This window comes from Podarcis bocagei (assembly GCF_964188305.1).
Source record: "Podarcis bocagei genome assembly, chromosome: 3".
NCBI lineage: Eukaryota > Metazoa > Chordata > Lepidosauria > Squamata > Lacertidae > Podarcis > Podarcis bocagei.
In genome coordinates this window covers 43,848,805-43,873,495 of record NC_138127.1, presented here as the reverse complement: position 1 = coordinate 43,873,495, position 24,691 = coordinate 43,848,805, and the positions used below count along the sequence as shown (strand labels likewise).

At 38.9% G+C, this 24,691-nt stretch overlaps 1 protein-coding gene and 2 long non-coding RNA genes across 18 annotated transcripts in view; 1 reads left to right on the top strand and 2 right to left on the bottom strand.

Moving 5' to 3' along the window:
- Window positions 1-24,274, top strand: part of PTPRK (protein tyrosine phosphatase receptor type K) — a 335,265-nt gene extending 310,991 nt beyond the window's left edge. For 4 of the 11 annotated variants that reach the window (XM_081187608.1, XM_081187613.1, XM_081187605.1 and 1 more), the window contains 16 exons: window positions 331-515; window positions 1,664-1,751; window positions 3,668-3,744; window positions 3,943-3,960; window positions 6,375-6,411; window positions 8,268-8,365; window positions 9,722-9,838; window positions 11,656-11,825; window positions 12,366-12,501; window positions 13,100-13,249; window positions 13,790-13,963; window positions 15,073-15,204; window positions 15,830-15,955; window positions 16,794-16,957; window positions 17,551-17,686; window positions 21,823-24,274. In XM_081187608.1, the coding sequence (XP_081043734.1) occupies window positions 331-515; window positions 1,664-1,751; window positions 3,668-3,744; window positions 3,943-3,960; window positions 6,375-6,411; window positions 8,268-8,365; window positions 9,722-9,838; window positions 11,656-11,825; window positions 12,366-12,501; window positions 13,100-13,249; window positions 13,790-13,963; window positions 15,073-15,204; window positions 15,830-15,955; window positions 16,794-16,957; window positions 17,551-17,686; window positions 21,823-21,876 (1,862 nt within the window). In that variant the 3' untranslated portion in view covers window positions 21,877-24,274. The remainder of the gene's footprint in view (window positions 1-330; window positions 516-1,663; window positions 1,752-3,667; window positions 3,745-3,942; window positions 3,961-6,374; window positions 6,412-8,267; window positions 8,366-9,721; window positions 9,839-11,655; window positions 11,826-12,365; window positions 12,502-13,099; window positions 13,250-13,789; window positions 13,964-15,072; window positions 15,205-15,829; window positions 15,956-16,793; window positions 16,958-17,550; window positions 17,687-21,822) is intronic. The other 7 variants (XM_081187611.1, XM_081187614.1, XM_081187609.1 and 4 more) reach the window with 3 other exon arrangements.
- Window positions 8,372-15,908, bottom strand: LOC308583663. Its single transcript, XR_014006324.1, has 3 exons — window positions 15,812-15,908; window positions 10,149-10,282; window positions 8,372-9,303 (listed from the first exon to the last, which is right to left on the bottom strand). It is a non-coding gene; the product is annotated as an uncharacterized lncRNA (long non-coding RNA).
- LOC308583647 overlaps window positions 23,499-24,691 on the bottom strand; it is a 70,313-nt gene continuing 69,120 nt past the window's right edge. For all 6 annotated transcript variants that reach the window (XR_014006302.1, XR_014006303.1, XR_014006304.1 and 3 more), the window contains one exon: window positions 23,499-23,602. This is a non-coding gene — a long non-coding RNA (uncharacterized lncRNA). The remainder of the gene's footprint in view (window positions 23,603-24,691) is intronic.

The following is a 24,691-nucleotide window of genomic DNA, read 5'->3' as shown; positions in this document are numbered from 1 at the left end:
GCTGACTAGAGTTGGCCAACTCAAACTGAGTTCAATCATTTACTGCTGGACAGTGAATTTGATTTAAAAATAGGGGGGGGGACATGTAAAATTATATTCTGTGCTGTCATCCTGGTCCCAAGTGAAATTAGCACTGCCTAGTTCTCGAGATAAGAACAGACCTTTTCCCAAAACAATGCTTTTCAAAAAGCCAGAACACATTTGTTGTGTGCACATTCCTTATTGTGGCTTCCAAAACCTTTACAGTGTGGCAGCGAGCTGATTTAAAACTGGATTGTATCTTGGAGTATTTGAGTTTAATTCTTATTCTCTGGATTAATATCACCACAGATGAAAACCACAGTGCAACAGCAGAGTCAAGTCGTCTGCTCGATGTGCCTCGCTACCTCTGCGAAGGAACAGAGTCTCCATACCAAACAGGCCAACTACATCCTGCTATAAGAGTAGCGGATTTGCTGCAGCATATCAACCTCATGAAAACATCTGACAGCTACGGTTTTAAAGAAGAATATGAGGTAAAAATGTCAACAGCTGTGTTTTTTCAATAACTTAGGAGAGGCCCGTTGAGAGTACAGCTTCTTGTTTTCACGAGTTCTTAATTACAAGAAGATTAAAATGAATGTTTAATTGGGATTAAATTGTTAAAAGACCACTTCTCTGTGAACCATGAGTCAATGAAATAATCCCAAAGAGAAACTTTGAAATTTCATTGCTTTAGCAGCTATGTCATAAAGCATTACAAAGGGTGTGCTTGAAACATCCACTCTCTACCGAAAGTCCCTCCTGTTCTGCAGCAATTTTTTCATAACCATTCTTAAGTCAGCTGTTTTAACACTGATATTTATGTCAGATAACTGGTTGCTATCAAGGTATGGAGAGAGTAGGATTGTGGTAGGTGGATCCATCCAACCCTACCTGGTCTCAGGCTTTTGGTTGGCCACTGTGGGAAATGGGGTGGTAGACTAGATAGGCCCCTGGACTCCTTATGTTGATGTGCATAAACCCTGTAAAAAAATTCAGGGTACAGGGACAGTGTACAGAGCCTATAGCAGTGGCAGATTTGGACCAGTGTGACCACATTGGGAGCTAACGCTAGAGGGTGCTGCAGGGCTTTGCAACTATAATGCAGTGAATTGAAAGAACAGAAGGCGAGGAGCAGGGGGTTTCAAATTTTTGCCTCATACAGGACTAAAATTTTAAAGACCAAAATCTGCCACTGCCGATAGCCATGTTTGAACAGCATGCCATAAAAATGACTTTACTGTGAATGAGGAGCATGCTAGGGCAAGTCCATATTGTGGTGTTTCACTCAAGAAATACTTGATTTATTTTTGTCACTGTGACAGAAATCATTTTTAACTGGGAAATTCTTTCTTCACATGTTTACCTATTTGTTGTTGGACAATTTATGTTATTTGTATTAGGGATAGAGAAACAGGCGAAAGCAAGAAGCACACACTTCTTGCAGTTTAAAGTAGCAGGTCTTGAATTTGCTCAATGTTTGCTTCTGCCCCCATCAGAAGTTTCCAGACCAGTTGTTACATTTATTTCTAATGGAAAAATGTAGGTGGTTGCTATTTTGAATACTAAAACAAATGTTGAAATAAATGCAAAAATATGTGTGAATTTTAATCTCATCCACCCCCCCTTTTTTAAAATAAAGAGCTTCTTTGAAGGGCAGTCAGCTTCTTGGGATGTGGCAAAAAAGGATCAAAACAGAACAAAGAATAGATATGGAAACATTATCGCATGTAAGTTAAAAGTGGATATTTCATTATGTTGATGAATATTTAGTAAACTCATACAGCATACCTGGTTCCCCCACCCATCCAGTTTCCCTGTCTGGTAGATTTGGCTGAGAAATGGTGACTGAGCATCATGGTGAGTCTGAGTGGAGATCTGAACAGCTCTCCCTATTCCTGGTCCATCACTTTTATCACTACACCACATTGATTATATCTACATCATGCAGATTATAGGGCCACAATTGTTGACTGAATCACATTTTACCTTTATAATGAGAGATCAGGGGAAGTTAAGTTTGACAATTTCTACTTTGGTTCAATGGATTGATTGTTGCCTAGCAACAACATGAGAGTGAACCCAGGTCCCTTGCTATGTTGTGTAGCCTTTCAGCTGAACTGGTGCTGGGTGAAGGTGGTAGGTGTGTTGAAGCAAGATAGAGTTGTTGTTGTTGTTGTTGTTATATTCTGCCTTTCTCCCTGAGGGGGCAAAGCAGCTTACAGATAGAAATATGGTCAGGTATTTATTTATTTATGTACAGATAAAAGGTAATTTTAAATAATGTTATAATAATCAGAAATGAATGAAGGAATGAGAGAAAGGGGTAGTAAGATACAAGTAAAAAGTTTTTTCTGCAAACCAATTTCCCCTCTCTTTAGTTCTTTTTAAATTTAAATTAACTTCTCACTGCATTTCTGCTACACCATATTTGATTTTTCAGTTGTCTACTGCTGGTGCATTCTGATGCAGTGATTAGAATCAAAGAACCCTGACAGATCCTCAGGAGTAAAGCTTTTGATAGTTAAGACCAAAGCACAAACAAAATTTGATTACCATTTTACAACAAGAATAGCATCTGCTATCACGGTGCTAGTGGGAAAACAGCTGATAAAGGCTTAGATTTCTCTGTCCATCATATTCAGATGTGTGAAAGAGTATGCATTCAAATCACAATTTTTCAAGAGCTGAACATTTTAGTGATTGTGGTGGGCCAGATTCTTAACTGTTGAGGGTTCAGTTCGCATACTACCTTTGGTAGTGATAAAGGCACCAAGAGATTACACTATGTGCCATTATTGCTTGGTGAACTGTGTTTTTTGTGACTTTCCTCCTGAAAAGCCTTTTTACTCCACTGGGGGATGGGGAATAAATAGGACTGTCTGTGAGTGCATCTTCTTCCTCCCCGTTCCTCCAATACACTGATAATTTCTCTGATGGCCTTTCTCAATCGCCCTGCTTGTAAACTAATTCCACTGAGCCATTTGAGTGGACCAGCCTTCCCCAACATGGTCCCACCAGATATTTTGGACTGCGACTCCCTGACAATTGTAGCATAAAAATATCTGGAGGGGGCTAGGATGGGGGGAACTATACTAGAGTGATGTGCAGCATATCCATGCCACTGCAAATCCACCTAAATGACAGTGTTAAAAGTAAATTTCTCATATGACAGGTTGCTCTTGAGCTAAAGCTCATCACAATGAAGCAGCTGCCACATGGAACTATTTAAAGTAGCTGTCACGCATCAAAGACTGAACTAAGCTATGAAGTCTAGTTTAAGACAGCTATATATGCCCCTACTTATCATCATCCATTGCATATACACATATTTCAGTGGAACTCCTAAAAAAAGAAGTGTGTTGCTTCTGCTCAGGTGAAAGTTTAAACACCAGAGTAGTCAATATAGGGCCCTCCAGATGTTTCTGAACTCTACCAGCCAGCATGGTCTATTGTCAGGACTTTCTCCTGAAATATCTTCAGGGTTTCATGTTGGCAATCCCTGGATTAAAGGCATCCACTAAAATGTCTGTTTTGTTAGATGCTAATATCTGCTAGTCCAGTCCCTTCTATCATAGTTTACATCCATCCATACCTATTGTACATTTGTCCTGGACAAGTTTTGACTCACACAATATTTTTACAGATGACCACTCCAGAGTGATATTACAACCTGTGGAAGATGATCCTTCTTCAGACTACATTAATGCTAATTACATTGATGTAAGTAGATGATACAGCTTGGTCTTTTTCTTTCCAGCTTCTCTCTGTGAAACTTTTTTGCATGCAATTCCTACAAACTGAATGACAGCTTTTTCCCCCCAATTAAGAACAAAATGTACACTTTTCCTTGTTCTCCGTCCTAGTACTCACTGACATTGTTGTGCTTTCTTTCACATCTGACTTTGATTTGGGCTGTAGATTTGGCTGTACAGGGATGTAAGTACCACTATATGTGAATAACAGCATCCTGTTATGACTATTTAATATAGCAAACATTCTCAGTTGTGTTACTCTTCTAATTTTTATTACTAGATATATGTGCATGCCTCATTTAATTAATCCCATTTATATATCTGGTCTTTTAAATGTTCCTTTGTGTTAATAATTTATGTTTGTACCTGTATTTTAAAAGTTAGATAGTCCTATAGTGCAGTCATGAAAACCATCAGCTAAACCAGCTGACCTTATCTGTTAAAGAAAAATCGCATTTTGCTTGAGTATTATTTTTGTTTGCTTTGGTCAGTAGCTTTTATTTTGCATTCCATTTTCATGTGAGAAGCTGGATAGTTTGGTGTATAGTGCTGATTCTGAAGAGACCTGGTTATGATACGAAAGGGGTTCTTGATGGTGGTGAATTGTCTCCTTTTGTTAAAGGGAGTCCAGTTATGATCACTTTTCTTATGGGCTGGGGACAATTCAGTAATGGTATATATAGTATATACACAAACATATATATTTAGAGACATAGGTTGTATCCACTGACGTTGTCCCATTAGCACAAGGAGTTTCTCTCCATTTTTCTTTCCCCTGCCCCCACAACTAATAATGTGTGCTTCATGATTCCACCAGAGATTATGTCTTGGGCAAGTATGGACATGTTTTGGAGACACAAAATATATATCTATTCAAGAGAAACAAATGGAAATAAGGCGGGGGAAGGGTTTGGATATGATTTCACTGAAACTAAAAATTGGAGATTAGGCAATTTATAGTGCAATCTGCACCATGCCTACTCAGAAGTAAGTCTTGTTGAATTTGGTGGGGCTTACTCCCAGGCAAATAGGGTTCAGATTTTAGCCTCAGTCACAGTGGAGATCCATTAAATCTAAGCGTGACTAAATCCAATACAACAAATGTTAAGACCCATGAATGTGGTATGCTTTACTAGGAAATGACTCAGCAGTTTGTTGTTGAGAAGTGTCAATATAAAATTGGTGGCTTTGCTGATAAATTTGCAGAAGTATTGTTCTCTAAAATGGAAGTCATTGGCCTAGCACATGCAACTCACTCTAATTTTTAGGGACCTTTGCATGAAGTCCTCTTATTAAAACCATCACAGGTTCTTGGTTAAATGCCGAGGGACACAATTCTGTTTAAGGAAACAGAAATGTTATTTTACTAGCATATACAAAACAGAGCTAATTAATTTATTACAACAAAATTTTAAATTGTGCACTAAAATAAATTCATAAACATATAATCTATTTGAATATCAAGTTCTCTTTGGGTGTTCATTTCATAGCAGCAATTTCCCAGCTCAAGCAATTCAGTAGAATGTGTTTCATATGAGGAAAATTACACAAAGTTGTTTCCTCCAGAAGTATTTTTAAGAACAAGAATAATACATAATAATTATTGAGGGAACATTGGAGAAGAAGGTGTTTACAGGAGCTTTAGCACTGCATATAAGGCTCATATCTCACATTTGTATACAAGGGGATATAGGTACCTTTCCTTGCAAGCCAGCACTACTAAATTGCTTACTTCTTCTTACAATGCTGTGCCATGCTATTAACAAAAAATGGCACTTGGAAATAATTTCCATGGGTTCTGGTTATTATTGCTTTTTTGTAGTTTTAATACACTGAATAGTGTGGAGCTCTCTCCAATGTTTGAAAATGATAGCGTAGAAAAAATTCAGTAGTACTATATGTGCATGTGTATATACATGTCTTTATATAAAGTATTATATATGCACACAATTTGTTTTAATTCTAAAATTTGGTTTATATAACTGCACAAAGTATTTTTACAACATTGCATGTAGATTTTGAATTTGTGCACACATACACATTGTCCAGCTCTAACATTCAGCTGTTCTGCTTGTTATTTATGGCTCTAATATTTTTTGCGCATTCATAGTGGAAGCTAGTTTTTGCTAATTAAGTGTGATTGTTTTGCGGCTTATTATATGGAGCAGCAAACAGAACTATTTCAGTCATAAAAGTGAAGGCAAAGTGTATAGTTTCAACACTGAACTAATGCTAGCAAAGATCCAGTTGTAGATTTCACATGACACCTATCAGGAAGCATTGATCTAATATTACGTAAAGTACATGTTGTATTAGGTTATATGAAATTTCCATCCAGTCTTAAGCACATTCACTCAGAAATGAAACCATTTGAAATCAATGGGACTTCATTTCTCTTCCAGCACTTTACTTGGAAGTTTTTTTTTACAAAAAATAATAAGAGCTAAAACTAGGCAATATAGCTGACCAGCTACGACTACCATATATTGAAAAGGATGCCTACAAATGTCTTGGGTGTGCCTTCATTTTCCCTACTGGATTCTACTTTCAAAGCTAATAATAGTCCATTGTAGAAATCAACTTATTTTGCTGTTTCAGGGATACCAAAGGCCAAGTCACTACATCGCAACCCAAGGTAAGAGTTTGCCAGAGTATCTGTCATTTTGGACAGTGTCTGAAGGGTTACTCCAGCCATTGTGTGGAAGGTTGTGAGAGCATGCTTCTACTCCTAACCCTACTCCATGTCACAAAAACCTGACCTGGAGAAAGGCTGCCGCATGACCCCTGGCTAGCAACAACGCTCTGCACAGCAAAAAAGAGACACCACAAGATTCCTCCTGTTGGATTAGGAGCCTTCTGCTGCATGTTACCCCTTGTGCCAAAGTGTGGGGAGGTAGTTTGGCGAGGGGGTGGAGGGTTGCTTGTTTGAGTGTTTCAGTTGGTACATTTGAACAGTTTGGTTTATTTTCAGGGCAAACCCCTTCTCTAGTTGCAGTGAATGTGGGGCTCTCTATTGGAGTCATGGATCCTTGTTTTTCGTTTTTGTTTTTTACACCTATATCAACTCGGTAATAGTTACAACCAGGCAGAATAATCATGAAAGAAAGATAATTTGCCTCAAAGAAGCAAGTCCTCTGCCTTATCTGAAGTGTCTCCCTTGTCATAGCAAAAACTCTTCTTAATAATTTGGGCCATAATTAATTTAAGGTTATCATTTCTGGAGAATATAATGAAGCATTAACCATTACTGCAGTGAATTTTGCCCCATTAAGCTTGAAGAGATTTCTATCTCTTCAGTGCTTAGCTGAACCCATGGAACCCATTTTACAATAGGAGAACCTTGAAAATAATAGCTAACTAAAATAGAGCCTAAGTATTTTAAGTAATTTAGCATATCAGATTATAATTGTGTGAGCTATATAAAATTAAGTACTATTAAATACTGTTGGTTAAGTTTCACCTAATATAGTTGCACCTAATGCTTGCTGCAAAATGTTTACTATAGTCCACTGTAGGTACAAATAACAAAATAGAGATGCAGCTCTTTGATCGGCTTAAGAATTGCATAGCAAAGTGTCTGTAAAGATCCATTTGTTTGTCATTTACTCCTGAGGGGGAAACTCACAACAAAAACCCACAACAACTCTAGCTGTGTTCAAAATGTAAGGACAGATGCTGTTTCCAACTTCTTTGTTGCTTAGTTTAGGCCTAATGTACTAGCTAACAATATTTATTTTATTTAGTGCTGTCTTTTCCTTAGAACATAAAAATAGCCCTGCAGAAATGGACCAAAGGCCAGTCTTGTCCAACATCCTATTTCCCACAGTGGCCAATTCAGTGTCTAGAGAAAGCACACATGGAGGACATGGGTACAATAATCCTTGCCTGCTGCTGCTTCCTAGCAGCTATTTTTTTGTTATACACTGTCTTGAACCTGTCCTGACTAGTAGTCAATGATGGTGTTACCCTACATTAATTTAAGAAGGGGATATAAATTTATTAGAATTAGAATCGAAGCAGGGCTTATTAAGTTAAGGTATTAGACTGAAACATAAGGGGCCACTGCCAATGAAATTCATCCTATGGGGGAACAGGATGGCTGGATTTTAATTAACTGCAAAGTTCTATCACGGACAGACCATGAGGTTCTGTTGTCTGTAATAAAATGACAGCAGGAGAGCAGGACAAATAGAGTTTTCCGTAAAGAACTATGATAAGATGACTTTTCATGTGCTAATGAACCCATATTAAAATTACTGATTTTTAGTACTTCAGTGTTTTCTTGCATAATGCCAAGTTGAAGAGTCTTAATGCCTAATAATCTGGTTTAAGTGAGATACTTAAGCACTAATGAAACATAAATTATAAATGTGCAGTGGTCCGGGGAGGATTACTGGAGTCCTTCATACCTAAGGAAATAACTGGCAGGTATTTTAGAGATCAGTGGCTTGGTAGTTACTTTACATTTATTTAAGAGTATTTTCTTTTCAGGTCCAGTCCACGAAACGGTGTACGATTTCTGGAGAATGATATGGCAGGAACAATCTGCGTGCATTGTTATGGTTACAAATTTAGTTGAGGTTGGACGGGTAAGTAGTACCTTAGAAAGCGCTGAAACCTTAGGAAACACATTGAACACTGTAAATGTTTTGCTAATGAAAATTGAATCAGTGCTTTTGAAATAAAGGCACCAGAATTTGAAATTAAAGATGCCAGAGCAGATTACCATCTCCCTGGATGCGAGCCAGGAACCCTACTGAACTTGTCCTCACTTATTCATATGTGTGTAACATGTCAAAGGGCTTGTGTGCTTAAAATCCAGCACACATATCCCCAACTTTTTGATTGATATATGTTGTATATCAATCATGTGATTTAGACTGAGTCACATTATGTGTACACCTATGTATAAGCACACCAAGGGCCTAGAGATGAGATAAGCATATATGGGGCAAGAAACCACAATATCATTTCCCCCCATGAACTTGTTCAACGAAGCATTAATCAACTATAGCATGTCTTGAAGTGCACAAATGATAAAGTATTGGATTAATGAAGAGAATTGAGTGTAGCTCCAAGTCCAACACTATCTGACCAGTTTGCTAAAGACTTTGTGATTATATACCATTGTGCTATACTCTTCCTGAAGACCCTAAACTGTATTTCAGCCTTTCTCTGCTTATTGTAATGACATACAAATAAAAGATGGACATTTGATGGTGTAAGTTAGAAAAAATGGCGAAATGGTTCTGAAAACAGGGGGGGGGGAATGATTGTGAAAAAATGGAATAAGTAGGTAAACACTGTTCCTTTTTAAAGAAAAAAAGGTAACATCTGATGTACCAGGGGTTTTTTTTAAAAAAAAGAATGCTTGATTAGAGTAAGGGAGCAATACTATCTTCAAAAAAGCTGGTGTAAAATGCAAGCAAGTATAATTTAAGCCAGAGTAAGATTGTACCAGATCCAAACCCCATTCAGTTGCAGAACTTCTGCTGCTGCTGCTGCTGCTGCTCTTCCTTGCTTAAGCCTAGCAGAGGGAAAACAAGCCTGTAAGATAGCCTTTTATACTGAGTTGTAAGGTCAGGTGACTGAGCTAAATGGGCTTAGTACCCAATCTAAGTCCTCCCTCTCTGCTCCTACCCCAGGATGAGATTATGCTTGGCTCAACTGGGATTGGGGATTTAGCTCCAGTTGAACCAGGCATCAGCCTACTGAACGGAAATCTGCTGCATCCTAAGCTACTCACCCCAGGAGATCTTGCTGTAGGATCACCCCTTAAAACTTGATTCCTTTATTTTTGAAGCATCTTCATTGGCTATTTCATTTATGTAATGGCATATATATTATTGTATTACTAGGCAGAATTAATAAGACATTGAACATGTCCCATTTTTTCGTGCATTTGCCTTCCTTGGTTTGGAGATTTTTCAAAACTTTCCTTGCAGGTTAAATGCTACAAGTATTGGCCTGATGACACTGAAGTGTATGGGGACTTCAAAGTTACTTGTGTGGAAGTAGAACCGCTGGCTGAATATGTGGTCAGGACATTTACCCTTGAAAGGGTAAGTATATCTAAAACTATTATGTATACAAAATGTATTGCAAGTTTAGCAAATGTTGGTGCTATGATCATATATGCCATGTGATTGTCCTGCCAATACTTCTGTCCCTTACAATCCCTTATCTACATCCATTAACAACTCACGTGTTGACTTCTTTATCCTCATATGAATTCATTTTGCCTATCTTCTCTTTAAAATATGTCTCAAACTATTTTGCCACTAGGTTACATTATGTTGTTATGTTAAAATTTATTTCTATGCTAACTTTTGGGCAAAACAGGCCCCCAGAGCAGCTCACAAAATGTAATACATAATAGTCCCTATTATGTAGGTGGTGCAGTGGTCTAAACCTCTTGGGCTTGCCGATCAGAAGGTTGGCAGTTCAAATCCGCGTGACAGGGTGAGCTCCTGTGCTCTGTCCTAGCTTCTGCCAACCTAGCAGTTCTAAAATATATCAGTACAAGTAGATAAATAGGTACTGCTTCGGCGGGAAGGTAAACGGCATTTCCTTGCAGTCTGGCACTCGTCGCGGTGCTCCATGCGCCAGTAGTGGTTTAGTCATACTGGCCACATGACCCGGAAAGCTGTCTGTGGACAAACGCCAGCTCCCTCGGCCTGAAAAGCATAATGAGCACCGCACCCAATAATTGCCTTTGACTGGACTTAACCATCCAGGGGTCCTTTACCTTTTTTACTTACATAATACTTTGGTTAAACCAAATGTAAGCATTTTGTTATCTAAGCTCTATTATGGATTTTTTACTAGTCCCTTATAGTAATGCATAATGAGTTTCATTTTTTGATTCATTCCTTGGCTGAATTCAGCGCGTGAGACCACTACCTATGACACTTGGCTTAGTGTTGAATCCCAACCAGTGATTGTATTTTGTTTCACTCAGAACAAACCATGATCAAAGGCTTTAAAGTCTGAACTTGATGAACTCTAGTTTGTTTAAACTCAAGAGTCTGAAACTATGGTTTGATCCTAGCTTGTTTGCACTAGAGTTCAAAGGAACCACAACTCCTAAAATTTGGATTTAATGGGAAAATTAGCTGGTTTTAGAAATGGAAGCATATGCTTCTGATCTCCTTTTTGCAGCAACAGAGAAGAGGAAGGGAGGGGGACTGTGGAAGTTTACAATCCTCACTACTTTTTATTTCCTTCATTATGCAAGTTGCGTATTATTCACCTGCATTTGTTTTATTTTCACTTTTTATTTTGGAGCATTTATTTTAATCATCATTCTGTCTTCCATGAAGTACCTTGTAGCTCTGTGATGAGGCCAGGTCAGTTAGTCTAGTGTAAAGCTTCATGCATTTCTAATGTAGTCTTGTCATTTATGTACTATTTCAGTCTTTAACTCCTCAGGACTGCTTTCCTTAAGAACAGTTTTGCACTGTCATCTTTACTTCCATGCTAGCACATGTGTTTCATGCTTAGCTTCTTGGGAAAACCTTTTCATATGCAGTTGTAATTTTATAATACATGCAGCATTGGCTCTGTAAATGTACAATTTTCAAGATACAATGAGAAAATAGTGCCGCATTCAATATTATATTGGGTTTATGAAGGAAGCTGATAAAGATCAACTGACAGATTATATTTATAGTCGCACATAAATTCAATTGCAAGAGTCCCATTTTAAGCAACAGTTGTCACATTTTTGGCTTAGAATACTAACAAAAATGTTTATTGATTCTGGTAGATGTTGTGCTTGTCTCAAAATTCAATATTTTGATTTGAATGTCTTCCCTGCTCCCTAATCCATCAGATGAACAAAAAATATTGTCTGCTTTTTGTTTTTCGATTTCGACAGAGAGGTTACAATGAAATCCGTGAAGTTAAACAGTTCCACTTTACTGGCTGGCCAGATCACGGTGTCCCTTACAATGCAACAGGCCTTCTTTCATTTATACGCCGTGTTAAACTCTCCAATCCTCCTAGTGCCGGGCCTATTGTTGTGCATTGCAGGTGTGTAGAGAAGAGGTAGATGCACTTTCTATAACTTCTCAATGTGTGCATGAACTGTGTAGTCTCCTGTGAAGTTGTCTTAGTGTGACACTGTGTGATTCGGTCTTTGTTTACTTTTCTCAACTTGGTTTATTCTTTCTCAACTGTCACTTTAACAGACGTAGCTTAATGATACTATTGCCCAACGTCCAGGCTTCCTCATTGTCCTACTCAGTCAGTTTCTATTTTATGTTTTCTAAAGTTTTCAGCTACATTGAGGTATGAATATGGTTTGGATAGATGAAAAAAAATATTCTGTTGACTATCTCAACTTCTTCTGGAAATGCAAGTGAATGAAGGCACACAAGAACACATCAGTATTGCCCAAGTACTACTACTACTACTACTTCCCAGTTTATTACTAATACTGTTATTACTACTACAACTGCCACAAAAGAAAGGGTTCTTAGAATAGAATGTGTGCCTATATAATGACTAGGGTTTTTAATTTGTGAGGGGGGAGTTGTGATTTTAAGTGCGGAAATACTCTGTAAACCCTTTTCTGAATTGTTCCAGTGCTGGAGCTGGAAGAACTGGCTGTTACATTGTAATTGACATAATGCTAGACATGGCAGAAAGAGAAGGTGTTGTGGACATCTACAATTGTGTCAAAGCATTACGCTCACGCCGCATCAATATGGTACAGACTGAGGTACAGTGCTTCTCCGCTCTTAATAATGGGGGTCCCAGTTCCCTTCTTGGATGTGTTTTGCCTGGGTGTCCTAGAAATAACACAGAACCCACTAAGCAAGAATGAGCAACTGGTGCAGGCCAGAGTACTAATGGGAAGGTGGGCATGAAAGAGGTTTAAAATATTATACAGCTGAACCAGAATGGTTTGTGTGTATATCCCTGCTGATAGTTATTGGCATGTGGAAATGTTCAGAGCATTTATCCAGAGCTATCTATTTTTAATGCTGTTTCCAGTAACAAGCAAATTTGGTCGGCTGGCAGAAACATAAAAATGGAAATACCTCCCCCCAAAAAAACATTAAATCTCTGGCTTCAGCAAATTACTGAGGCTTTTGCTATTTCTAGATTTAAAAATTTGCCATTCTCAGGAAATCGCCCTGATTAAGTGAATCCTAGTTAAGGAATGGACTGTACTTAAGGCGCTTAAGCAGTATAAAAAATGGATTGAGTTAAGCTTCCTTGAATAAGATTCCTAGTGAGAAGTTATCTAAAAGAGAGATTTTGTGACTTTAAAAAAAAAATATTGCTAGACTATTCTTCTGTTCCTTCTTTGGCAGGAGCAGTATATCTTTATTCATGATGCAATTTTGGAAGCCTGCTTATGTGGTGAAACTGCCATCCCTGTCTGTGAATTCAAAGCTGCATATTTTGATATGATTAGAATAGACTCTCAGACAAACTCTTCACATCTCAAAGATGAATTTCAGGTATTTTCAGTTGCTGGTAGCTTTTATATACCAGCATTTTTTAAAATCTTTTTTGCTTCTAGTTATATATAATTTCTCCCAGTTTGTATATCAGATTCACAACCTTTGGCCACCTCCTTGCATTGAGCCTAATGTATAACCTAGTTCTTTCTATTATGTGCTTTACAAAGTCATCTATAAATGTGGAGTACAATTGTCTGATTGTAATTGCCACAGGCTGCCAATTTGTTTGAACAGCAGTGACCTTCGGCCTGCCAGGGGTGATTCTGCATTTTAAATAGGGGTGGAACACTTTGCATGAATTTCACACAATGCTTTCTTTTCTTCGTTTTGGACGGAATGCAGATTGAGAACCAATGCAGATAATTCATTTTCAGTCTCTGTCATGGCTGAAATACATTACAACTCAAGGAAGGCAAGCCCTTTGCTTGTCTCATAGCAGTCCCACCTAGCAATGCTATTTGGTGCCGAAATCTATTCACGAATCTGGTCTGGTGTAGGGTGAGCTATATTGTACCAAAGATTTCCTCTGCCCTCTAGACCTTGAATTCAGTGACTCCTCGGCTGCAAGCTGAAGACTGCAGCATAGCATGCCTGCCAAGGAATCATGACAAGAACCGCTTTATGGATATGCTGCCACCTGACAGATGTCTGCCTTTCTTAATTACTATTGATGGAGAGAGCAGCAACTATATCAATGCTGCCCTTATGGACGTAAGAACCGTTTCCTTTGTCTGTGTAATATGCCTTGAAATGATGGGTAGTAAAGTTGAAAATAATAATTGCTACTTAAAGCTAGTTAAAAGAAATATTGCTAGTTAAAGAAATATTGTTGGCTGTCTTGCAGTGTTTGGTAAAATGGGCTGCACAGTGGTGGTTCTCTTGACTTTCCAATCCGAGTTTTTCATGCTTTCAGTAGCTTGTTGAAATTGAAAATTCACGAAAGAAAACTCTAGAAGGACCTCCATGATTTGTATGTTAATTTGCAGCCAGTTCTAGCAATTTGTCTTTTGCTAATGAGTGCAGTCCCAGGAGAAATAATGGATTAGCAAGCAGAACAGTGGAGAAATAATACTCAGTTCAACATCCTGCATAGCTGCTACCATCTGTACATGCAAAGTTTAGTTTGTTTGTATGCCAGTACATGTGTCCAATGGGGAAGGTTCATAGTGCCATGGTAGAGCATATATTCTGCATGAAAATGCTTCCAGGTTCAATCACCAGATAAGGCTCACACTCCTTTCAGAAGCCCTGGAGAATCACTGCCAGACATTGTAGACAAAGTGAGCCAGATAACCCTGTGTTCTCTTCCTATATTTAAAGCCTTTCTCCAGTTCCCCAAACAGTTATATATAAATACAATAGAATGTCTAAATAAGTTTCCTAATTTGGAAGATTTTGATATAAAACTTAAACTCCCTTTCCCTCTTTGTTATTCATTATAATTAATTTATCTTACAAACTCTGGCTGTATTTACCACCTTAGCTTCCTTCTACATCTACAAAGAGCCCAAGGCATTGTTTTGTTGTACTTGTAGGTAGTTTCATGGATGTCTTAACAAATTCCCCCTTAACCTAAACAACCTGTGGGGCTCAGAGCCAAAGGTTGATACAATGTGCACTTTCTTGGAAATTAAATCTAATGAAATAAGTAAAGGCTGTCTTTCAAGAAAATATATTGAGGTGTTTTATCTTGTTTTCATATATAATGTTGAGCATTATATAATGTTGAGCATGCGCTATGTGCTGGGGACGGCATGATTGTTTCTGATTGCAATTTACATAATGCTTTTGTTTCCTATTATTCTTTTTCAAAAATGCAGAGCTACAGACAACCTGCTGCTTTCATCGTCACACAGCACCCTCTACCAAACACTGTGAAAGATTTTTGGCGATTAGTATACGACTATGGCTGTACCTCTCTTGTGATGTTAAATGAAGTTGATTTATCACAGGTAAGTTCTTAATGGTAATGGATGAACTCTGTTGGTGAGACACTGTAAACCACTGATCCCCAAACTGGAACGCTCCAATGTTTTGGACTACAGGGTCCATCATCTATGCCAATCTTGGCTGGGGCTGATGTGACTTGAAATCCAACAACATCTGCAGGGCAGTATATTGAGGAAGCGTGATCTAGAAGAAGATGTAATCAGGTGGTAAAAATTTCCTGGAATGTACCACTTTATACTAGGGGAATAAGGCCTGCATGTACTCCACAATTCCAGATCCACTTATAATCATAGCATACAACAGACATCAAAGTAACTAGCACTGCAAACTAATACTAGTCACTTAAATAAATCTTTCTAACCATAAACAGCCCCTGGTGGCAGCTAATAGTGTTTCTAACTGTATTGATCTATACCTTCCTCCCCAATGGGTACCATGTTAACCAAATATGGGGAACTCTTGGCTCCTTCTGCAAGGTCTGAGGTAATTACACTGCCTCATCCTGCAAAGATGGAGCAATACAGTAATGGCTGTCTTGCAGTTGTGCAATCAAGCACTGATTTCTTAACACAAAATACATGTGCAATGCTAGCTATAATTTAATTTTACCTATTAAATATCATGCAGGGCTGTCCACAGTATTGGCCAGAGGAAGGATTGCTGAGATATGGCCCCATCCAGGTGGAATGCATGTCTTGCTCGATGGATTGTGATGTAATAAACAGAATTTTCAGGATATGCAATTTAACAAGGGTAAGCAATATGTTTATGGTTAACAGGGAGTCATGTTTATTTACTTCAACACTAAGTAATACATGCTTTTAAAAATACACACAACTAGCTATGGGTTTTCAAAATAGTTCAAAAAGTCTTCATTTGCACCATGGTGCAATTAAATTGCACTGTAATATACACTAAAGGCACCATGGATTTTTTTTAAGGTTTACCAATAGTAAATAACAATTTATGTGAATGCTAAAGTGGTGCATTTTATTAAACAAAGTGGTGAAAACAAATATTCATTTATTTCACGATGAGCATTTTAAAAGTTCTCAGATTCTTTCCAAACCACCATTTTCTAATCCAGATTGTTTTCACATCCTTCTGTTTATTTTATTTTTATGTCATCTCCCCTCCATGAGAAATACATATTTATTGTAGTCACACACAAAGCAGTAGATAACTTTGCTAAACTCATGATTATTACCTAGACATATGGGGGATTGTAGAGTTTAGCATATACTTTGATGCTGAAACTATGGGTCATTCTAACATGCCTTTGTGGGAATCAACAGCTGAGCAATCATGCTTCTCTGGCCTGTGCCCTTGGTGCAGCCTGAGATATTTTTTCACCCAATATGGCCTCACCTAGTTAAGTTTCCACAAACATTTCCCCCCAATGTCATCTTAACACCCTCCAACATCCTTTTTCCAATTGCATTTTTGTTTTACACTCAGCCTGATTAAAACTGTGAATGCTTGCTTACCTTGAAGCTTTTAAACTGGTCTTAATAAAGCTATTACTCTGCTGAAACTTTTGGATTTTCTATAATGGTTACTTGTGATTGTTGATGTTGTTTATTCTCATCAGCCTCAGGAAGGCTATCTGATGGTACAGCAGTTCCAGTATTTGGGATGGGCATCTCACAGGGATGTGCCAGGCTCCAAACGGTCATTCCTGAAGTTAATTCTTCAGGTTGAAAAGTGGCAAGAAGAATGTGAAGAAGGAGAAGGCAGAACTATAATTCATTGTCTGTAAGTGTGATATAGCATTTTCACCCTTAAATCTAATTATCCCCATGCTGTGAACTGGCTTCCATACCTTGACTAGTCTAGCATGACTCGCTAGAGGAAGGATAAACTCCTCTATTATTTTCCAAATCAATTTTTCTATTTAATGCAATCTTTTTCAAAGGTTATCCTAGAGTTCAGTGATTGCCATGAATCTGCAACTAAATGCTAATTAAAAGGGTTAGAAGTACATATGTGAGTTTTCAAATGCTCCATCTGTGCAAGCGTATCAGTTTGCGAGATTGAATTATCTCCTCCTCCTGTGCAGCTCTGGGGGTTCTCCTGACCAAGTCAGTTTCAGGACAGAGGGAAGAAAGCCCTGTTGCATGAGCAGAAACCCATGAGCAGGGCTTCCAATGATTGGGGGGGGGGTGTTCGGTAAACCCCACCCAATAAAAATCAATGAATGTCACTAAGTGGATTCCTAGCCATGTCTACTCAGGAGTAAAGACTAGTGTATTCATTGAGGCTTACTCCCAACTAAGTGGGTCACTGTTGTAACTTCATAACTTAGTCGGATACAACCATTTAAACCTACCTTTCTTTTTTCTGCTCAGGAATGGTGGTGGACGAAGTGGAATGTTCTGTGCCATAGGCATAGTAGTGGAAATGGTTAAAAGGCAAAATGTCATCGACGTTTTCCATGCAGTAAAAACTTTGCGGAACAGTAAGCCAAACATGGTAGAAACACCGGTAAGTTTGTTGATCTGGAATGTTACTTTATGTAGACAGACAAAAATAATTTTTTTAAAAAAAGTATTGCCAAACAAAATCTCATAGATAGAAATGTTCTCTGTCGAGAAAAAAAAGACTGGGACTATAAAAACACAGTTGCATCCTGCATTGTAGATCCTGTATTGGGTCAGACAAAATACTCTCCAAGTTCCTTTCCCTCCTTTATCAGAAACCTATTATGATACATTCACATCCAAGCATAACCCCCATTTACCCCCATTTACTGAATGCCTGTGAAAATGGAATGCATTTTGTCAGCTCTGAAGGATGTCTCGCTTTGGGAAATCTCTGTTAAGATTGTGGTTACACCTTACTCATTGAAACATCTCAAAGTTCATTTCCTGTGTGATTTGGTATACAGTGTCAGGAAGGTATCACAATCTATAATCTACAGATGACATGATACCTTGGGAGAGAAGAAGAGAGAAAGTAGCTCTAAGGCAGGGGTGGGCGACCTACAGTCCTCCACCTAGTTTCAAAAGCCCTCTGGCAGGAGTCATCTGTTCCTGCTGAATCAACAAACATAAACGGATTGAGAGAAAAAGAGAAAAGGCATAGTGGCCCCCGCCATCACTGGTTTCACACGCTACCCTCATTTGTTATGAGAACCTTGATTGAATACCTCTGAGGGCTCTCAACAGAAAAGAGGCTGTCCAGACCCTACAGTAAGGCAACAGGCCAGGCTATAGAGCCAACACCATGCCCTCCAGATGTTGGTGGATTTATCTCCCTTCAGCCCTGACAGTTGGCCAAGCTCATGGGAGTTGGAGCTTAACAGCATCTGGAGGGCATTATGCTGGCTTCTCCTGCTATAGAGAACACAGAGACACAAGTCACTTGCTTACTACCACTATCCATGCTCTCATATAGCTGGCTGAGGTTAAAAGGCCCAGACTGGAATTCTGTATTTACAGGAAATACAGTTGCCCTATGGCCTGAGCATTTCTGGAACTTTTCACTTCTTCCTGAAGTCAGCTGTAGTGAGCTAAAGGTCGCTCTTACCCTCTAGTTAGCTCACCCCATGATCTATGCCTTCTAGTCAACCCACAAAAAACACAGTCAGAATCACACACACACACACACATATATGCATGTGTGTGTGTGTATTCACATACAAAACACACACACCTAGACCCAAAACAAAGAAAAAAGACAAATGAACCAGGCTACCCCACAAAAAAAACAGTAAGGTAAGACTAGCCCCATCTTAAAAAAAAAAAACAGAAAAAGAACCAAACTCAACAGAAGGGGCAGGTGACCTTGACAGCCCTATTCTGATGCTTTGGGGGAAGGCAGAGAAAGGATGATGGAATCACTCATCTTCTAAATGCAGGTGGCAACCATTTTGTGTGAGGGTTCTGTTCGCGGCACCCCCATGCACATCGGCAGAGTGCATATAAGAGCCTCCAGCCCCTATTCTGCCTTATTCCAGGTCCAAAAGGACCCATGTGTCAGCGATCACACGTCAATTGGATGCACTTAAAATGGTCACCACCTGTAGTAAAACAGAAATAGCTATTAGTATATTTGCTAGTGGGTGGTTTTTTTATTTTCCCATAGTGTAAGAAAGCAAAAAGGAGTGGAAGGTGCAGGGAACGTTTATGGCAAGGGTCAGCAACCTTTCTCAGCAGTGGGCGGCTCCACCGTCCTTCAGACCATATGGTGGGCCGGATTATATTCTGAAAAAAATAATGAACAAATTCCTATGCCCCACAAATAACCCAGAGATGCATTTTAAATAAAAGGACACATTCTACTCATGTAAAAACACACAGATTCCCGGACCGTCCACAGGCCGGCTTGAGAAGGCAATTGGGCCACATCCGGATTCCAGGCCTTAGGTTGCCTACCCCTGGTCTATGGGAAGGGTAGGAGACAATGAGAGCATGAAGCTGTGTCAGATACAGCAAACTAACAGCAGGGACATAAGACAACAATTTCCATTCTGACCTATCTTGATCACAGTAAGCGCTGTTTCAATTCTACTGCAGTTTGGTTTGCATAAAATACTACGTTCTCTCGCTGTCTGCTGTGATTAATGGCATAATTAAATCCACACCATTTCAATGCAAAAGAAATGCAATGTAAACAGAGGGAAACAGTAACTTTGTAGCATGTGTACACTTGAAGAAAAACAAAAACCAATGAATACCAGTCAGCTGGCACGTGCAGAGCTTGTCTGGGACCTGGGTTCGAGAGTTCCGTTAGAACTACCGTATTTTTCTCCCTATAAGACGCACTTTTCCCCCTCCAAAAATGAAGGGGAAATGTGTGTGCGTCCTATGGGGCAAATGCAGGCTTTCGCTGAAACCTGGAGAGCGAGAGGGGTCGGTGCGCACCGACCCCTCTCACTCTCCAGGCTTCAGGAAGCTATCCGCAAGCCGTGGGAGAACTGCGCGACTTCGGGCAGCCCTCCCACGGCTTGCAGAGTGCTGCGCGAAGCCCAAAGCCTGGGGGGTGCTGAGCTCAGCGCGCCCCCAGGCTTCGGGGTGCAGGCAGCTCTCCAGCTTCCTGAAGCCTGGAGAGCGAGAGGGGTCGGGCTTCCCCCGCCCCAGCCCCGCGCCTGGGGGGGAAATAATTTTTTCCCCTTTATTTCCCCCTCCCCAAAAAACTAGGTGCGCTCTATGGGCCGAAAAATACGGTAAGTTATGAACAAAAAGCAGCCAGTCCCTGGTGAGGGCCCCGTGGCTGGTTTAGCCAGGATAAGTCTAACCTGCTGCCTCCCTGCACGGGCCTGCCAATCAGTATATGCTAGATTTGTTTTCCACACTGGACATAGGGCAAACAAGTGAACATCAGCAATTTCTGCTTCTGTCTTCATCAGAATTTCCCCCAACATCCTTAACTAAAGGTAGTAGAGGCTTGGGGTGGGGGGAGAGAAGGTAGAGAAAAATGGCTTTTCCCCCTCCCTTCACTTCCAATTACTTACAGGTCCCATCCTGTAGTATTCTCTACTTGGCTGCTGAATTTCCAAACAGGTTTAAGGACTAGGTGGGTTGTTTTGTTTCCTAAGAGGGCGCTTTTAATAAGGCTGTTTTTGATACTTTTGCAATTAAAATCACTTCAGAACATACACAGTGTAATGTAATCAATAAGCTTCTTGCCTAGAATTTCACAGGTTACTATTTAATCTTTAACACAGAAAATAGAAAAAAATACTGATATTTCATTGCAATCTTGCTCTGTAGTTGCATGTTTTCAATGTCCCTGTATTATGTAGGTGAACCATCTTGAACACAGCAGCTGTTCAAGCTAGGTGAGGAAGCAAGCCAAGAAAACCCATGTAGCTTTGTTACCTGCCCTACATTTAGCAAGATGATCAGATAACCAAAAAGAACAAGGGGGGGGGGGCCTTTCAGAAAGCTTTCCCCACTTCCTGCTTACAAGATTAAGTTTCTAGACTTAGGGCTGGGGGAGGGGGCAGTGGGAGTGCGAGGGGAATTTCTCCGCCTCTCCCTTTGAGAATGCAGAAAATCTTCATCTTAGGGAGAAAAGAAATTCAGATCCTCACAGAGAGTGGATCTTGGAGCAAAACGCGTATCTCAGAATGCATAACTTTGTACAGTCCAGCTGCAAACTCTTGCTGTACATCTCTACTTACCAACAGATTAAAATTGAAATTCTTAGATATTTGACCTTACAGAGCTCACTGTCACAACGGGGAAAGCTGGGCTTGGGTTACTTTCAGTTTAGCAGCACAGAAGAGCGGTCTCTTGCTGTAGTATTAAGATGCTGGTGTTTGTTAATGGCTGGATGCTGTTTGACTTTGTGAAATGAATGGTGTCCATGATGAGGCGGTAAAGTTCTTCAAACTGATTAATGAAAACTGTTTGTTTTCTATCTGGTAGAGTAGCTGAAAGAATCACAGGGATGCAAACCATTAGTCACAAAGAGATTCCTAGACCATCTTGCTTTAAGATGCATCTCAAGCTATAGCAGCAACACATACACCTAAGCATTACAAAAAAATAAATTCATATCAAAGTAAAGTCTTGATACTGTCAAAGCAAATTATGCAGTTTTAAGGAATGTCACTTCTTATCTCATTTTATTTATTGCATGATCTGACTGACTCTTTGCATTCCTCCCCTTAGGAGCAATATCGTTTCTGCTACGACGTTGCACTTGAGTACCTCGAATCATCTTAGTGAGAAAAGGGTGGATGCAATCAAGTGAACCAAATAATAAGAAATTTAATAAACTGTTTTGGCATCAGCTGTTGAACCTGTGAAGAAAGATTTTAGTGAAGAGGGAGACTTAATTTTTAAATGCAAAAGTATTTTTCTTAATAAATGGTGTATCTTAATTATATATAAATATATATATAAAGAACTGTTTCTATGCCTGTACACAGTATGAACATATAGTGCCACAAAAATAAAGAAGAGCAGAGGCAGAGCACGTCTGCTGTTCGAGGTAGGATTTTTCCAGTGTTTGTATATTCAGTTGTTTCTCGGTTACACTAGAACCACCATCTGTTGCATGTATCTATTCTAGTCAACATTTTATTTTCCTTTCGTTCTTAATTTGATAAACTGTTAAAAAGTAAAACAAAACTGTGCAGATTGATAGTCTCTATAGGTTTCATGTGTTGCAAGAAAATATATATATATAGATATATATGTATGATAACTGGCTTATTTTGTTTTAATGTGCAATGACAGCCTGATCAAAGTTCTTTATAAAGAAATCTAAACATAAGCCAAAGACTCAAGTGTAAATATGTTGATATGGAGGGGGGAAAGCACATTGTATTTATTGTTTACTGACATTCCTTTTATGATGGCTGAACAAAACCATTCTTTCTCAAAAAGCTTTTTTTGTGCTGAAATCAAGTGTAAGCAATTTTTGTAGCTTATTTTTTGTATGTTTCTGTGAAAGTCGAGAAAGAGAGAGACTTTTAATAGGTAGACCAGAAAACACTGGTATGGTGATTTATTGTTGTTGTTGTTGTATACACACTTATGAATGAATCCATGCAAATGACTTTGTTGGGGAAGGTCTAAATCAAAAGTTCTCTCAACATGTATAGTACCACCCCAGAGTCTAATAATCTGAATCAAATGGCAACTGCACACATATGGCCTTGCTTATGACTTGAACAATGGTGGACATAATTCCATTGATTTTTTTAAAGGAACAAATAGGTTAGTAATAGATGTGTGAAATGCAGAGCAAGAAGAAAGGAATGCTTGGTTTCAAAAACAAACCACATTTCTTTTCATGTTGACAGGCTGGAGGCATCCCAGTCAGCCATGCAACAGAGAAGTGCATCAATCTAAATTCCTTCTGCAAATACTGACTATTAATGAGTAAATAAACTGCATCCGTAATTTATCAGAAGGGGGATTTTGGTGAAATTCTCATGGATTTGGGTGCGTTTTGTTCTAATTACCTGTTGTGACCATCCTTTCTTTCATTCTGCAAATCATCTTTCCAGTGGTTTGCATTCTACTGCCTTCTTGGGGGACTGAGTTTCCTGAAAATCTTCAAATCAGCTTTCTTATAAGCACAGAAAGGCGGGGGGTTCTCCACTGTGTGCCTGACTGCTGTTTATCCCCGCCCCAAATTATTTTTACTATACTTTTTTATGATTTGTTTTAGTATTTTATAATTGCAAAGCGTTTGGGTGCTTCGGCAGAAAGGTGGTATATAAATGCAATAAATAAAACAAATAGTAAATTAATGATTTCTTTTAAACACAAAATTAACGAGTTCACTGACCTCAGGCATTCAGCTAGCTTCCCGACTTCCTGTCCTTCAATTAAAGCTCAGGGGAAGAGGTCATCAGATTTTTTTTTCAAAAAAGGAAGTGATGGCAGCCTGGAAAACCACAGGGCACTGGAGCACTGTATAATGGAAGCAGATGGGAGCCTGTTTTGCAGCAGAAAAAAAAATTCAAGAAATTGAATTTCCACACAGCACTATCCCCTACAAATAACTATAGCAGTATAAATAAATGTTTATTACAGGCAATATACAACTCATTTGTGAGATGGCTGGCTGCAGTAAAAACTTTCAGAACACCTTCAGCTGTGCATGCATTTTATCTCCACTGGTTGTCTAGGATTGTGTTGATAGAAGCTTTGTGTTGTGACAAAGCCAAAATGGATTGAATCAATTCAAGATTAGGTTGTAGTCTTGGTATGCAAACTATCCATGTTTTTACTTTTATCTTCATATGCACATTCTTAAGCCTGGACATATTTTCCTAATGAAAATCATTCCTGTTTCTTGTTGATTTTTTTTATCAAGAGTAAATTACAAGGTGCTTATAAATACTCATGTAAAGAAAGAGTGAATTAAAGAAGTTTTATAAAATGCTGAGTTCATATTATTTCCTGTTTTGACTGCACTAATCATTTTATTTGAAAGCACTGTGTAGCAAAATTGCAACCCTTTTTATTCAAGGTTAATTAATTCAGAATAACAAATTTATCTTAGTAGTGGTGAAACTGTGGTTGTAAAACTGTGGTGGAAATGTGTTAAAAGGTTGTTCCTCTTTGTAAAGCCACCCTAAACATACAGTTTGTTGTTGTTTAGTCATTTAGTCGTGTCCGACTCTTCGTGACCCCATGGACCAGAGCACGCCAGGCACTCCTGTCTACCACTGCCTCCCACAGTTATCTTGGTCCTAACACTGCCTTTCTTTTCATCAGATATAAAACAGAAACCACTTAAGATTTGAAAATATATTATTTCATATTCACTAAACTCATTCTTGTTTGTCCATAAAGGTGCATATTTGCCCAAACTAGAGTAATGTTCTAATAATGTTCTAGTTACAGGTAGGTAGCCATGTTGGTCTGCCATAGTTGAAACAAAATAAAAAAAATACAAGATACAAGAAGAAGAGGTGTTTATGCACACGAAAGCTCATACCAATAACAAACTTATTTGATCTCTAAGGTGCTATTGGAAGGAATTTTTTTTTAGTTTAGAGTAATATTCATAACCTTCAAT